At 40.3% G+C, this 14,272-nt stretch overlaps 1 protein-coding gene across 1 annotated transcript in view; it reads left to right on the forward strand.

Moving 5' to 3' along the window:
* lmbrd1 (LMBR1 domain containing 1) overlaps positions 1 to 14,272 on the forward strand; it is a 221,685-nt gene that overhangs the window by 36,440 nt on the left and 170,973 nt on the right. Inside the window, exon 3 of the mRNA XM_080191977.1 lies at positions 3,908 to 3,971. Within this exon, the coding sequence (XP_080048103.1) occupies positions 3,908 to 3,971 (64 nt within the window). The remainder of the gene's footprint in view (positions 1 to 3,907; positions 3,972 to 14,272) is intronic.

A 14,272-nucleotide genomic window follows, 5' to 3' on the forward strand; every position in this document is an offset into this window, starting at 1 on the left:
TCAAGACAGTCAATCAAATTATCAGGGAAAAATTAGAGGATGATGACAAACAACAGAAACGGACTTTATGTAGTGCTTATGGATAGTGGATGATAGAATAGCTAAGGGAAAACCTAGAGCGGGTGCGCAGTGAACAGGTTCTGTCTTGGATTAGTGATGAACAGATGGAACACCTATTTCTGGGTAAGAAGCACCCCGAGTTATCTGGTTGCCAGATGTGACAGTTGACCAAAATCTGGTTCAATGACAACTGCAAAGGGACTCCAGGAAAATCCTGGGGATGATCTTAGGGCTCCCATAATCACTGACGACAGGGTTGGATTGAGGGTCTTTGAAGTGGAGAATATAGAGACTATCCATGAGGATATGTGGATAGGGCACGATGGCACTTGACCATACACAGTGGAGAAAGAAGGGAGGCTCATAAGCACTAATCTGTACAGAACACAGCAAACTGATGAAATAATCGCATGTCTGTACCCAGTTTACTTAAATGAGCATGTACTGTGTGGCTTCAGAGCAAACACTAGCCTAAATTGCTCAGTCGAAGCTCGTAGCCTGGACACAGACGTAGCTTGGGTAGCTTACAAGGGAGCAGGGAGATACTGTCTCACCACCTCCCTGAAAGAATATCAGTGTGGTGGATACATTGTAACATTACTAGCACTAAATTCCATATCAAACCAGACATACTAGCCAGGGTGAGCCTCATTCAACTAACAGACATTCATAGGAGGGAGAGGATAGATTTGAACGCCACTTTGAGCTCTGACAGATTCTAGGAGAGTACCATGAGAAATATGACACAAGCCTAAAACTCCTGCCAGAGGAGTTGAACCTGATGAGGGTAAAATTGGCTACGGCCTACAGAACCTTCACCAAAGTAGTACAGCAGACCCGAGAGGTGAAAAGGAGAATTAAAGAAAGTAAAGTCACCTCTTGGTGGAATTACCTTTGGAACTAGGGCTCAAACATACAAATCCATCCATTTGTTCACATAATGTCATACCTGGCAGTATTACTGATTTTATTCAACCTGGTATACCTAATCGTCCTCACAGTCCAGTTCAGCCGATGGAAAAGGAGAATCACCCGGAGGCAGAACGTAGGGTCTGCCCTCGAACCATGGTCCCCCCCTAATTCAGTAGAGCAATGTTAACAGGAAGCCTGCCATTTTGCGATTTGTACGAATGAGCCATTAGAAATCTTACTACCAAAATGTGCCTCAGATCTGTGAATGCTTTATTCTAATGTTTGTTTGAATGTTATTTATAATTAGTTGATTGTCATAATGGTGTTTGGAATATCTATCTGTATTTGTGGGTAATTAGCTCATTGTAATAATGGTGTTTTTGGAATATGAGGTGGTTTGTATTTGTGGAGGGCTATTGTCTGTAGCTTCTGGAATATGTTGTAGGAATCTATTATTACTGTGTATGCCAAGGTCTGGGCATATTTGACTATTGAGTGACCTGGGGAATTCCTGACAGATACTGGTCCTGAGTTTGTGATCTGTCACGCTTTGTGTTCAGGATCAAAGGGGGACTGTGGTCAAACGGGCCTTCTCAAGTGACGATTTGTAAAGCACTCTGGGACAATTAGGCAAGAACTAAAATGACAGGCTGCAGCCTAAAAGATAGAGATGAATAGACTGTAACCCAGATGAGTGAATATACAAGATATGGGTTATCACCAGGACAAAAATGACTTTCTGGTCAAACTGGGTTGTTTCCCAGACGTAGGGGTGCCGTAATCCCATATTTGGGAGGGAGGTGTGTATTCTATGTGCCCCCATCACCTGCAGACATGGCCGTTGGGGACACATCCAGGGATTAGTGTGGCAGCACCCGATTGGACTTCATCGATCAGATCCTGATCAATTGATTGGCAAAAGGGGCGTGAAACCCAACGGGGTATAAAGGATGCTGCGCAACCAAGAATCACTCTGACCCCATGAACGAGCTGCAACAACAGTGACCATCGCTAGCAACGATCAACATAAGGAGAACCACCACACCCGAGAAGGAAGGAAGATCAGAGCCAGAGTGCAAGACCGGACTACGCAGAGGACGACCGAGACCAACATACAGATGAAGGCCAATATCTGCTTGGGTACTTGCCTGACACGCAGAGTTAAGTCAAGGTCTTGTATTGGATTTGAACTCTAGTATTTTCTGTAAAATAACTTATTGTTGGTTGAGTGGGTGGTTATTGATTGTGTGTCTTAAGTGAATATTGGTTGTACTAACAAGATGTCTCTCCACAGTTATTTGTCCACCGTATAAGGGTTAACAAGCTTTGTGTAGCAGGCACAATGGTTACATGCAGGGAACTGGAAGAAGCAGACTGAAGGCTCATTTATCTTGGATCTGTAAAATTGCTGTGTGAAGAAACCTTAATTCCTCATATTCACACCTCTTCTATATAAGAGGTGGTTTATAATTCACAATTTTTTTTCCAGTGGTTTTAACAAAAATTGAGTCTGTCCTGTCTGTTATTTTGTCCATTGTAACATTACAGAGGAACTTTGGTATTCCCTTTCCTTTTAAAAATAATTGCCCCTGATTTACCAAACCTCCATTGTCTTCTCTTATTTTACTTAAAATGATTTGCAAATCATACATCACAAAAGTAAATTCTAAGGTGTTCACAGCTGCTACAAAAGGTGATACCTGTGGAGAGAATACATTGTATTCAAAGAATAGGAAAGAGCATGGTAATCTTAACTTTTTTTAGCATCCTTTTAAAATTACTCATCCTCCTCCACCTCCTGCAGGTTCAAACCTTGGCAATAGCAAAATACTTCTTAATACCTTATAACTGCACTGTTCAATTTTCTGGGATGTGATCGAACTAATTGGTGTCACATTTGATGGATGAAAGAAAAAAAAGGGAAGAAAGACATGATCTCACTTTCTCCCATCTATTTTAGTTCCCATTGCATCTGACACCTTCTGTCTTTTGTTACAATCTTTTGTATCTCTATCTTTTCTAGACTTGTTCTGTTAGGGTGAATTGTAACTAAACTCCACGTATGCTTGCAGAACAGAAAATTCAAAACTGCACTTAATTTTTAAAAGTTAAATTACCATGCTTCTGAACAAATAATGGACTGCAAACATATTTCTTCACCTTCCCTAGTCTAATAGCTTTGCTTATGTATGAACTGATTAGTGTGGTTCCAAGGAGCTTTAGAAGTTCATCAGTGCAGTAGAACATGTTGCTTCATTATAATTCAGCATTAACTTTTAAGATATTAGACCGTAACTAGATTATTAGAATTGTGGTATTTGCAGCTCTGCTCCAAGTAATCAAACAAAAATTTAAATCAAATACAATAACACAGAATAATAATGGTACACTTTGCATTGCAATTCAGTGACCCTCTCCTTTTTAATTTGCTGTTTGTGTATGAAGCAAACGTACATGGGACACCTGAGATGTGAAAAACACGTTCCAATTTTTTTTAGATAGTTTGGTCCATTTTTAGGTTTGGCATAGGTTTGAAATTACACTGTATGACTATATCATTATACTAAAAGCCCACTTTACCCTTGATGGTGTAAAAGACTGCATTATTGTTTATAGGAACTAGTGGCACAGTGGTTAGCACTGCTGCCTCACAGCACCAGGGTCCTAGGTTTGATTCACTGTCTGCGTGGAGCTTGTACATTCTCCGTGTGTGTGTGGGTTTCCTCCATATGCTCTGGTTTCCTCCTACAGTCTGAAAGATGTGCTGATCAGGAGCATTGACCCGAACAGGTGCCAGAATGTGGCGACTAGGGGAATTTCGCAGTAGTTTCGTTGCATATTAACATAAACCTTACTTGCGACTAATAAATAACATTACTTTTAACTCAACAAAAGACATAGATCCCACTAACATCATTTAATGCTTTTTTCTTAGGATTGGGCAGCAGATAACATCACAAGGCAGAATATTGAAGACACCGTGCTGTATGGATATTACAGTAGGTACTCTGACCTTTGAAATGTGGCAAGTTGAATTTTGCAACAAATTTAAATCCTTGGTTGAGTTCAGGAAAAATTGTAATGGATATTTCTGATGTTTGTTATTTTGAAGAGATGTTTGTTTTGAGGATCCTCTGTTTTTTCCTCCTGCAGTATTTTTGGTGCACAAAACAATTCTCTTTTTTGATCTTACTTCCAATTTATCAAATACTGTACTATTGAAAGGTAATTCTGAATCTTTGCTTGATTCGAATAAGCATATTCTGATTTTCCCTGTACTGGCTCTTTGTTGCTGCATGTCTGGCAAATCAAGCAGTTTCTGATAACCAGTGACTCAAATGATATATATAGCTATGTAGTGGAGGTGGAGCTGTGTTAGGCTTAAGTGTTATGAAATGGTCAAGTGTCGATCAAAATGATGAATTACTAGCTAGTAGTTACCAGTGACATGGTAGAATTTAGAAGAAGATTTGAGATCGAGGAGACTGTTGACTTCAGGAAAGAAGCCTTTTGAGGGGTTGAGAACAGAGTGAGCAAACAGAACAAGATTCAGTGATGTACCTGGGAGACTGCAAAACAATTATATTTTATTGAATAAAAAGTCCCGTTGCCAATTGGGCAATATGAGGAATAATGGCAGGGCTAAAGAAATCAGCAAAAACGTTATTTCAAATATAAACAAATATAAATAATGATCAGAGGCAAGGATGAGGAGGATATGGACAACGGGTAAGAGGAAATGAAGTTTGTTAGAAGAGACAAAACATGCATTAAAATAAACTTGCATTTTATACAGTGTCTTTCATGATCTCAGGATATCCCACCGGACTTTAAAACCAATGAAGTTCTTGTGAAGTACCATTACTGTTGGAGGAGATGCAACAGACGGTTTTGTGCAAAGCAAGCTCTCATGAATGAGGAATGAGAAATGCAGTAATCATCCAGATGATATGTTTCGGTAATGTTGATTGAGAGGGTCAAAAGATGTGCAGGTTAGGTGGATTGACCATGCTCTCTTGCCTCAGTGTCCCAACACGTGTAGTGACATTAGTAGGATATATACATGGGGTTGTTGGGCTAGGGCCTGGGTAAGATACTCTGTCAGACAGTCGGTGCAAACTAGGTGGGCTGAATAGGCTCCTTCTGCATTGTAGGATCTATGGTAACATTAGTCAAGACTCCCCTTCTGTTTGAAATAGTGACATGGGATTTTTTACATCCACTGAGGGAGCAGCCAGGTCCTAAGTTTTTAATGTCTCATTGCAAAGTCTCCAGACATTATTCCTGGAACAGTGCATCCTTGCTTTATTATTCACCAGAATGTCAGCCTTGAATTTTGTGCACAGGTTTCTGGAGTGGGATTTGAAGTCATAATCCTTGCATCTCAGGTGAGAGTGATATCCGCTTACAACCTGTGCACCCCCGTAATTGACTGTTCAATCCTGGGAAAAAGACTCTGACTATCCACTCTATCCAATCCTGGCATAGTCTTGTAAACGTCTATCAGGTCCCCTCCACCCTTACCCTGACCCCTCTCATCTTCCGACGCTCCAATGAAAAGAATCCAGGTTTGTTCAACCTTTCTTCATAGTCCGTATCCTCCAAACCAGGTAAATCTCTTCTGCACCCTGTTAAGTGCATCAACATCCTTCTGGTCGTGTGGCAACCAGAATTGTGCACAATACTCCAAACGTGGATTACCAAAGTCTTATGCAGTTGCGACATGATTTTCCAATTCCTATAGTCAGTGCCCTGACCGATGAAGGCCAGCATGCCATGCGCCTTCTTGGCCGCCTTGTCCTTAACTTGTTGTCACCTTCAGAGAATTGTAGATCTGTATGCTGATATTTCTAAATGGTCTAAGAGACAATGGGGAACCTGTGGATGTGGTGCATCTGGATTTCCAGAAGGCATTTGACAAGGTGCTGCACCGAAGACTGCTACGTAAGATAAAGTTACACAGTATTATGGGTAATGTATTAGCATGGATAGAAGATTGGTTAGCTAACAGAAAGCGAAGAGTGGGGGTAAATGGATGTTTTTCTGGTTGGCACTCAGTGATGGGACCACAATTGTTTGCAATTTACATAGATGATTTGAAGTTGGGGACCATGTGTAGTGTGTCAAAATTTGCAGATGATACTAAGATGAGTGGAAGAGCAAAGACTGCAGAGGACGCTGAAAGTCTGCAGAGTATAGACAGTCTAAGTGAGTGGGCAAGGATCTGGCTGATGGAGTACAATTTGGTAAATGTGAGGTCATCCATTTTGGTAGGAATAACAGCAAAATGGACTGTTATTTAAATGGTAAAAAAATTGCAGCATGCTGCTGTGCAGAGGGACCTGGGAATCCTTGTGCAGGAATCTCAAGGAGTTGGTTTGCAGGTGCAGCAGGTAATTAAGAAGGTAAATGGAATTTTGTCCTTCATTGCCAGAGGGATGGAGTTTAAAAATAGGTTATTTTGCTGCTATATAAGGTGCTGTGAGGCCACACCTGGAGTACTGTGTGCAGTTTTGGTTGCCTTACTTGAGAAAGGATATACAGGCGGTGCAAAGGAGATTCACTAGGTTGATTCCAGAGTTAAGAGGCTCGTGAGAAGAGACTGAGTAGACTGGGGCTATACTCATCGGAATTCAGATGAATCTTACAGAAACATACGAGATCATGAAGGGAACAGATAAGGTAGAAGCAGGGAATTTGTTTCCACTGTCGGGTGAAACAAGAACTAGGGGGCATAGCCTTAAAATAAGGGGAAGCAGATTTTGAACTGGGTTGAGGAGGAACTTCTTCACAAAAAGGGTTGTGCATTGTGGAATTCCCTGCCCAGTGAAGCAATTGAGACTACCTCGTTGAATGTTTTTAAGGCGAGGGTAGATAAATTTTTGAACAGTAAAGAAATTGAGGGTCATGGTGAACGGGCAGGTAAGTGGAGCTGAGTCCACAAAAAAAAAACAGCCGTGATCTTATTGAATGGCAGAGCGGACTCGAGGGGCCAGATGACCTCCTACTACTGGTTCTTATTTGCTGTATACTTCTACAGTAGACCTTCCAAATCGCATCACGTCACATTTAGTCATAAGGTCATAGAGGTTTCCAGCATGGAAACAGGTCCTTCGGCCCAACTTGTCCATGCTGCCTTTTTTAAATCCCTAAGCTAGTCCCAATTACCCCCATTTGACCCATATCCCTCTACACCCATCTTACTCACGTAACTGTCTAAACGCTTTTTAAAAGATAAAATTGGACCCGCTTCGACTACTATCTTTGGCAGCTTGTTCTAGACACTCACCACCCTCTGTGTGGGAATAATTGCCCCTCTGAACCTTTTTGTAGCTCTCCCCTCTCCCCTCTCACAGACTCTAGTTTTTGCCTCCCCTACCTTTGGGAAAAGATATTGAGTATCAAGCTGATATATGCCTCTCATTATTTTATAGACCTCTATAAGATCACCCTTCAGCTTTCTACACTGCAGAAAAGAATTCCCAATCTATCCAGTCTCCTCTTATAACTCAATCATCAAGTCCTCGTAGTATCCTAGTAAATCTCTTCTGCAGTCTTTCTAGTTTAAATAATATCCTTTCTATAATAGGGTGACCAGAACTGTACACAGCATTCGAAGTGTGGCCTCGCCAATGTCTTGTACAACTTCAACAAGACATCCCAACTCTGTGTTCAATGTTCTGACCAATGAAATCAAGCATGCTGGAATGCCTTCATCACCATTCTGTCCACCTGTGATCCACTTTCGAGGAGCTATGCACCTGTACCCCTAGATCTCTTTGTAACTCTCCCCAGTGCCCTACCATTAACTGAAGAAGTCCTGCCCTGATTCAGCCTACCAAAATGCATCACCTTACATTTATCTAAACTCCATCTGCCATTTGTCAGCCCGCTGACCCAATTGATCGAGATCCTGTTGCAATCCAAGATAACCTTCTTCACTGTCCATTATGCCACCAATCTTGGTGTCATCTGCAAACTTACTAACCATGCCCCCTATATTCTCATCCAAATCATTAATAGGAATGACAAATAACAGTGACCCAGCACTGATTCCTGAGACACACTGCTGGTCTCCGGTTAGGAAAACAACCCTGTACAACCACCCTCTGGCTTGTCATCAAGCCAATTTTGTATCCATTTAGCTACCTCACTCTGAATCCCGTGAGATAGCAACAACCTATCATGCGGTACCTTGTCAAAGGCCTTGCTGAAGTTCACGTAGGCAACAACAACTTACTGCCCTCATCTACTTTCTTGGTTACCCTTTCAAAAAACTCAATCAAATTTGTGAGAAGTGATTTTCCACTCACAAAGCCATGCTGACTGTCCCTAATTAGTCCTTGCATCTCTAAATGCCTGTAAATACCATCTCTGAAAATACCTTCCAGCAACTTACCCACTACAAATGTGAGGCTCACTGGCCTGTGATTCCCAGGCTTTTCCCTGCAGCCGTTTTTAAACAAAGGCACAACATTTGCCACCCTCCAATTTGTCTGGATTAAATTCCACCTGCCATCTTTTGGCCCAGGTCTCCAGCTGATTTATATCCTGCTGTATTCTCTGACAATCCTCCTCGCGAGAATGTATTTTGAGAGATGGGATCCATTGAAGTTAGTGAAATTGGGAGAGGTGTGTAACAGGCAATTGAATTGATATTATCGATTTTCTGCCGTCACCCAAAATCGAAATTGCTCCTGTGTTATCCACTTCCCTAAAGAGACAGCCTTTCATGTGAACTTTTGTGAAATTTTAAACCCCGTTTGGGGGCTAGAGTAAATATAGAACATAGAACAGTACAGCACAGTATAGGCCATTTGGCCCTCTGTTGTGCCGAGCTATGTCTGAACCCAAGATCAAGCTGTCCCACTCCCTATTATGCTGGTGTGTTCCATGTGCCTATCCAATAACCGCTTGAAAGTTTCTAAAGTGTCTGACTCCACTATCGCAGCAGGCAGTGCATTCCACACCCAACCACTGAGTAAACAGTCTACTTCGGACATCCCTCCTATATCTCCCACCATGAACCTTATAGTTAGGCCAAATGTTCAGAACGCGCAGCCTTGCTGGACAAGTAGTCAGCCAGAACAGATTGCCTACCTCTTCCAGAAAGTGCCAAGTGTTTATGATAATCAGTTGCTGCTTTCTTTTTAAGAAATATTTATTTTCAAGAAATATAAAAATGTTTCATGTTTAGGGCTAGTAATTATAAACATAAGTATACTTTTAAGTGATGTAATAAATGATAATTATTGCCAGTCAATCTACTGAACATTAACTATTAGAAGTTTGAAGTTTCATTCCTTCACGTTTTGAATTTTTCATACTGATTTTAAAAATGTGATTTTAAATTTATTTTGTTTTCCTCCTTTTTTTTTACAGCTCCCTGAATCCAAACCCCTTTTTCTTTATTTCACTTTCTATATCTAATTTTATATTGAATTCAGCCTCTTTAATTTACCTTAATTTCTTTTGGTGTTTATTTTCCAATCCTTAAATTTGACTGGTTAAGCAGATACCCTGTAGGTTGCCCTGCCCTCTGACAGCCCTGGTACCATCTTTCCAAAACTTGATGCTTTCAGCTACCTTGTGGGCACAGGTTTTGAATTGAAGAGTCCAAATAGTGGACCTGGCTGTTTGATGCCCATATAGACTGAAAGCTTGAAGTTTTGATTTTAAACAATACTTGATTTTTTTTTTCCATCCAGATGTGCAGCTGAGCTTGGTTCAGACCATATTCTGGGAAAACCAAACCACATTTGGTTTCATTTGGAAAACCAAACCACATTTGGGATCATTTTTAACTTAAATTTAAACTTTAAAATTTTTAAACTTAAACACAATAGGTGCTGTGGTCTTCAGAAAGTTGTTATTGAATTCTGGTTTTTGTCATTTACCCATCTGGGATGCAATGGTTAATTGAGCGTGTGTCAGTGCTGAAAGCTGAATCTGGCCAGAAACCTGAGGCTGTTAGCCTTGCCAGGAGGATGGTTAGCAGTCGAGTAGCTTTTGTTCAGTAACAAGCTGTGGTAGGAAGATTGAATGGCCATGCCTGCAATGGAGCTCATGTTGGGCATCCTTGGGGAAAATATTGGAATGAGATACAAGTAGAAAGAGACAACATAAAGGATTAAATGATTAATGACCAATCTGAATGGGAGAGTGACATCAAAAGCACAGGAAGAAACAGTGAGGGGAAGGGACAATGACGTGATGTTTGACTTTGTGCCAAAGTTGCATAGGACATTGAACTAGTTCAACTTGAATTATCTTTCTTTCTGCCAGGGTGACATACAATCACCCCTCTCACTCCACAACATCTCCTACTTTTGCAACACACAATGTAAGAAAACCTAAAATAGCCTTACCTATCTATTTCTAATTCCTTCCTTGGTTGAAGCTCAGTGTATCCCACTAACTGTACTTCTGGAATTATTCCTGTGTGAGGACCAATGGCAGGTAACATTAACGATTGTCAACATATGCATAAGAGGCCATTTATCCCACCGAATCTACACTGATGTATTTTACCCAGGCCCCCCTGCCGCCTCCATATCACTGCAACGTTTATTGTGGTTAATCCATCTAATCTACCCATTTTAATGACTGAGGAGCAATTTAGCGTGGCCAATCCGTGTAACCTGCATGTGTGTTATCATGTTGCACCAACTATGTTAATAGCCTCAATTATATTAATAGTCTATACTATCATCTATAGTAATGACTCGGATAAAGGAACGTGTATGTTGGCTAAATTTGTTGAGTACACCAGGACAGAAAATAAGTTGTCAAGTTGAGATAAAGGGTCTGCAATTTAGATAAAGTGAATGAGCAAAAGACAAGGAAGGGAAACGAAATGTTGGCATTTATTGTCAGGAGAATGGATTATTAAAAGTAGGGAAGTTTTAATTCCAGTTGTGGAGGGCCTTGTTGAGACCTCGTGATGCACATCTGTATACAGTTTTGGTCTCCTTGTTTGAAAACGATATATATAATTGCATTTGAAGCAGTTGCGAGAAGGTTCACTCAACTCATTTCTGGGATGTAGGACTATTTTTTATGAAGAAAGGTTGAGCCTATATCAGTGGAGTTTAGAAGAATGAGAGGTAATCTACTGAAACATTCAAGAAAGTGAGGAAATTGTATAGTGTGGATACTGGGAGGATTGCTTCAGAGTCGAGAACCTAGGAACACAGTTTAAGAATTTTAAGATTAAGGTGAGTAGAATATTTTTCTTTAAGATTCATTAATATGTAGAATTCTCATCCCCAGAGAGAGTCACTGACTTTATTCAGGAGTGGCTTAGATAGATTTTTGAGCTGCAAGAAAATTGAGGATATGGGGGCAGACTGGAAAGTTGGGTTGAGACCACAATCAGATTGGCCACAATGTTATTGAATGCTGGAGCAAGCTTAAAAGACCAAATGGCCTAAGTCCTGTGTCATTACGTAACACACTGGAAAAAAGAGAGTAATTTTTCATTTTCCTCTAATGTTTCAACAACAGTTTAAAGCTTTTTGTGATCATCTTTCTCTTCCCTGCATGGTTGACAGCCCAGAGAGTTGTAGAGCACACAAATAGAATAATATGTAAATTTTATTTAAAAGGTCAGTCTGCCTGTTAAGCAAATCTCGTAACCTTGTACTTGAATTCGACATGAAAAGGAAGTATCTCTGTGCTTGTCTCTTTTTCAATAGTAAAATTGAACTGCCCTGTCGTCTCTCCCCCCACCACCTCAGTTTGGGATCGCCCCCCCTTGAATAATAGTGTGGAATTGCTGCTTTCTCATCCAGTGAAGAATATTGCTCCAGCTCACGATTCATTCCTGCTTGGATTCACTTTTTCTTGCTGTTTCACTAACAAACATCTAATGCTATATGTAAATGAAAACTAGCAAAATCTACCCCCGTGATGCTGAAGTAGGAATTGAATAAAACATTCATTTGAGTGTTATTTTCAATAATATGTTTCTAAATCTGGATTAAATGTATCCACTACCATAATAAAATGTTCTGCCAGTAGATGGAGGCAAAGTACTTTTTGGAAATGCTGGTTACTGACGTACATGATTTCCATGTTTACACTGGTAATTTTTCTTTTTTCTGATTGCATTATCAGGCCTGCGGTACGATAGTGGACACTAAATTTACAAACATGGGCATTGCCCTGTATGCACTGGAGACATCTTGCATTTCAAAGCTAGTTTTAAAGATGATTTGTCTTCATTAAAGTTTTTATTCAGAATGAAAACCATTGGCAAGTCAGTGGCTACAATAGTGTTAAATTTCCAAACAGTCATTTAAATTAACACTTCATAATGCAGGGAAATTTGCTTTTAATGCCTGCTTTAGTTCCTAATTGGTATTTTTGCCTGTGAGGATGATTTGTATCCCATTATAGCACCATTTTGTAACTGGGATTTCAGTGTGGAGTGCTGCAGGTTGTATGAAATTTTCGTATGGTATTCATTTAAGTGTATTTCTATATGCTGGCTCTTTTTAATGTTGATTATGCTTGAATTTGAATGATGGAACTGAATGGTGGCAGTGGAGGTTGTGCTTAGGGGCGTCCCACAAGATATGCACTGATACCATTCTTATTAATGCTCAACACTGCAGCGTTTCTTCTGTTCTTTAACAACATGTTATGGTAAAATTATATTTCCTTCATATTTTATGGCAGGTTATGATTGGGGGTGCTTTTTTTTTTGAAGGTGCATTTGCTATACACGTTCCATCAGGTTTAGTGAATAAGCGCATCTCCTTTTCAGTTACTTCATAGGGAGGCTTCCTTCTCTTGTACCTGTCTCCATTCCCCTTTCCCATTTATTCTCATTTCTGAACTCAGTATTGATGATTAAGTTTCCTGCAGCAAATGCCCATAATTATTTCTGCCTTGGGCAGCAACTTGATGAGTAATTGCTATAGAATGCCAACATTTCTCAGCTTTGTCTTTTGTGTTTAATGTCTAAAACAAATTGGAATGGAAGTTGTGTCTACATTCAACTCCCATTTTCTTGTGCTACTTCATTCTCTTTGAGGAGTTTAAAAAAATCTGTAGATCTTGTAAGCTGTTTCTTTGACATCATGAGCAATGGAAATCTTTACTTGAGATCTTAGTTTTCTTTAATTGTTCAGCAAAGTCCAATGCACTGGCTACAACTTTGTCTCAAAGCAGCAATTACCTCTTCCTATATATAAAATGAGAATGCGATGCAGCTGGTTAAAACTCCATATCCTTAAATTAGGGAATCATTTTCCTGCAAGATCACCTGTCCAACACCAAGCTACCACTTTTCAGGTGACAAGGCGCCACAGAGCAGCAAAGGTTGGATGTGAGCTGCACAAAATGTGGCAGAGCAAGACGAAAAAAGGACATGTCCTGTCTAAGTCCCACCCCAAAAATGCATGCTAACACTTTCTCTAGATATTGCGTATTTAGAGAGAGTATACCCACTGTAAAATTCTCAGTTTAGTATCATGTTGTGTGAGTGGGAGGTGGAGGTCCCTTGGATCGAGGTTGTGGTTAAATAGTTAGAACTATATTTGAGAACTTGACTAAATTAAGCTTTGCTTGTGGGATATATTTTCTCTTCTATTACTCCTGTATGTCAGTGTTGCTTATGATAAGTTATTGACTAGCCATGGATTTGGCTGCAACAACAACGGTTTAGCTGCATATGCTGTGGGCAATTCAGACGTGATAAATAAGTTGACAGCAAGACTCCCAAATTGGAGACAAAATACTTTGACAAATGATCATCTGGACCCAACTTCATCTCCATTCTCTCCTTACAGATGCTGCCAGATCTGCTGCTATTCTCCAGCATTTTCTCTTTTGGCTCCCAAACTGGAGACTTAGTAAACTAAGCTATAACTAACACTGTCTAACAATTATGCTGGAATCTTGTGAAGTAATGATTCGCATCCCTGCATGAACCAGAATCTCTTAGATCAGTTCCTGCCGTGAGAACGTACATTCATTGGACAAAAGCAAATCACTACGGATGCTGGAATCTGAAATCAAAAGAGAAAATGCTGGAAAATCTCAGCAGGTTTGGCAGCATCTGTAAGGAGAGAAAAGAGCTAGTCCAGATGACCCTTTGTCAAAGCATTCATTGGCGTTCTGATCTGGTTGGATTCTCCCTCATAAGAAATGGTCCCAAGTAGATGCTGGATGGTGGTCTGTCTAGTTTTGTTCCTTTTAGACTTAGTAGTGATTAGGTACCAACTGAGTGGCTTGCTGGGCCATTTCAGAGGACAATTAAGAGTCAACCACATTTCTGTGGACCTTGAATCAG

The sequence above is a fragment of the Carcharhinus amblyrhynchos genome, chromosome 7, assembly GCF_965287045.1.
Source record: "Carcharhinus amblyrhynchos chromosome 7, sCarAmb.v2.hapA, whole genome shotgun sequence".
NCBI lineage: Eukaryota > Metazoa > Chordata > Chondrichthyes > Carcharhiniformes > Carcharhinidae > Carcharhinus > Carcharhinus amblyrhynchos.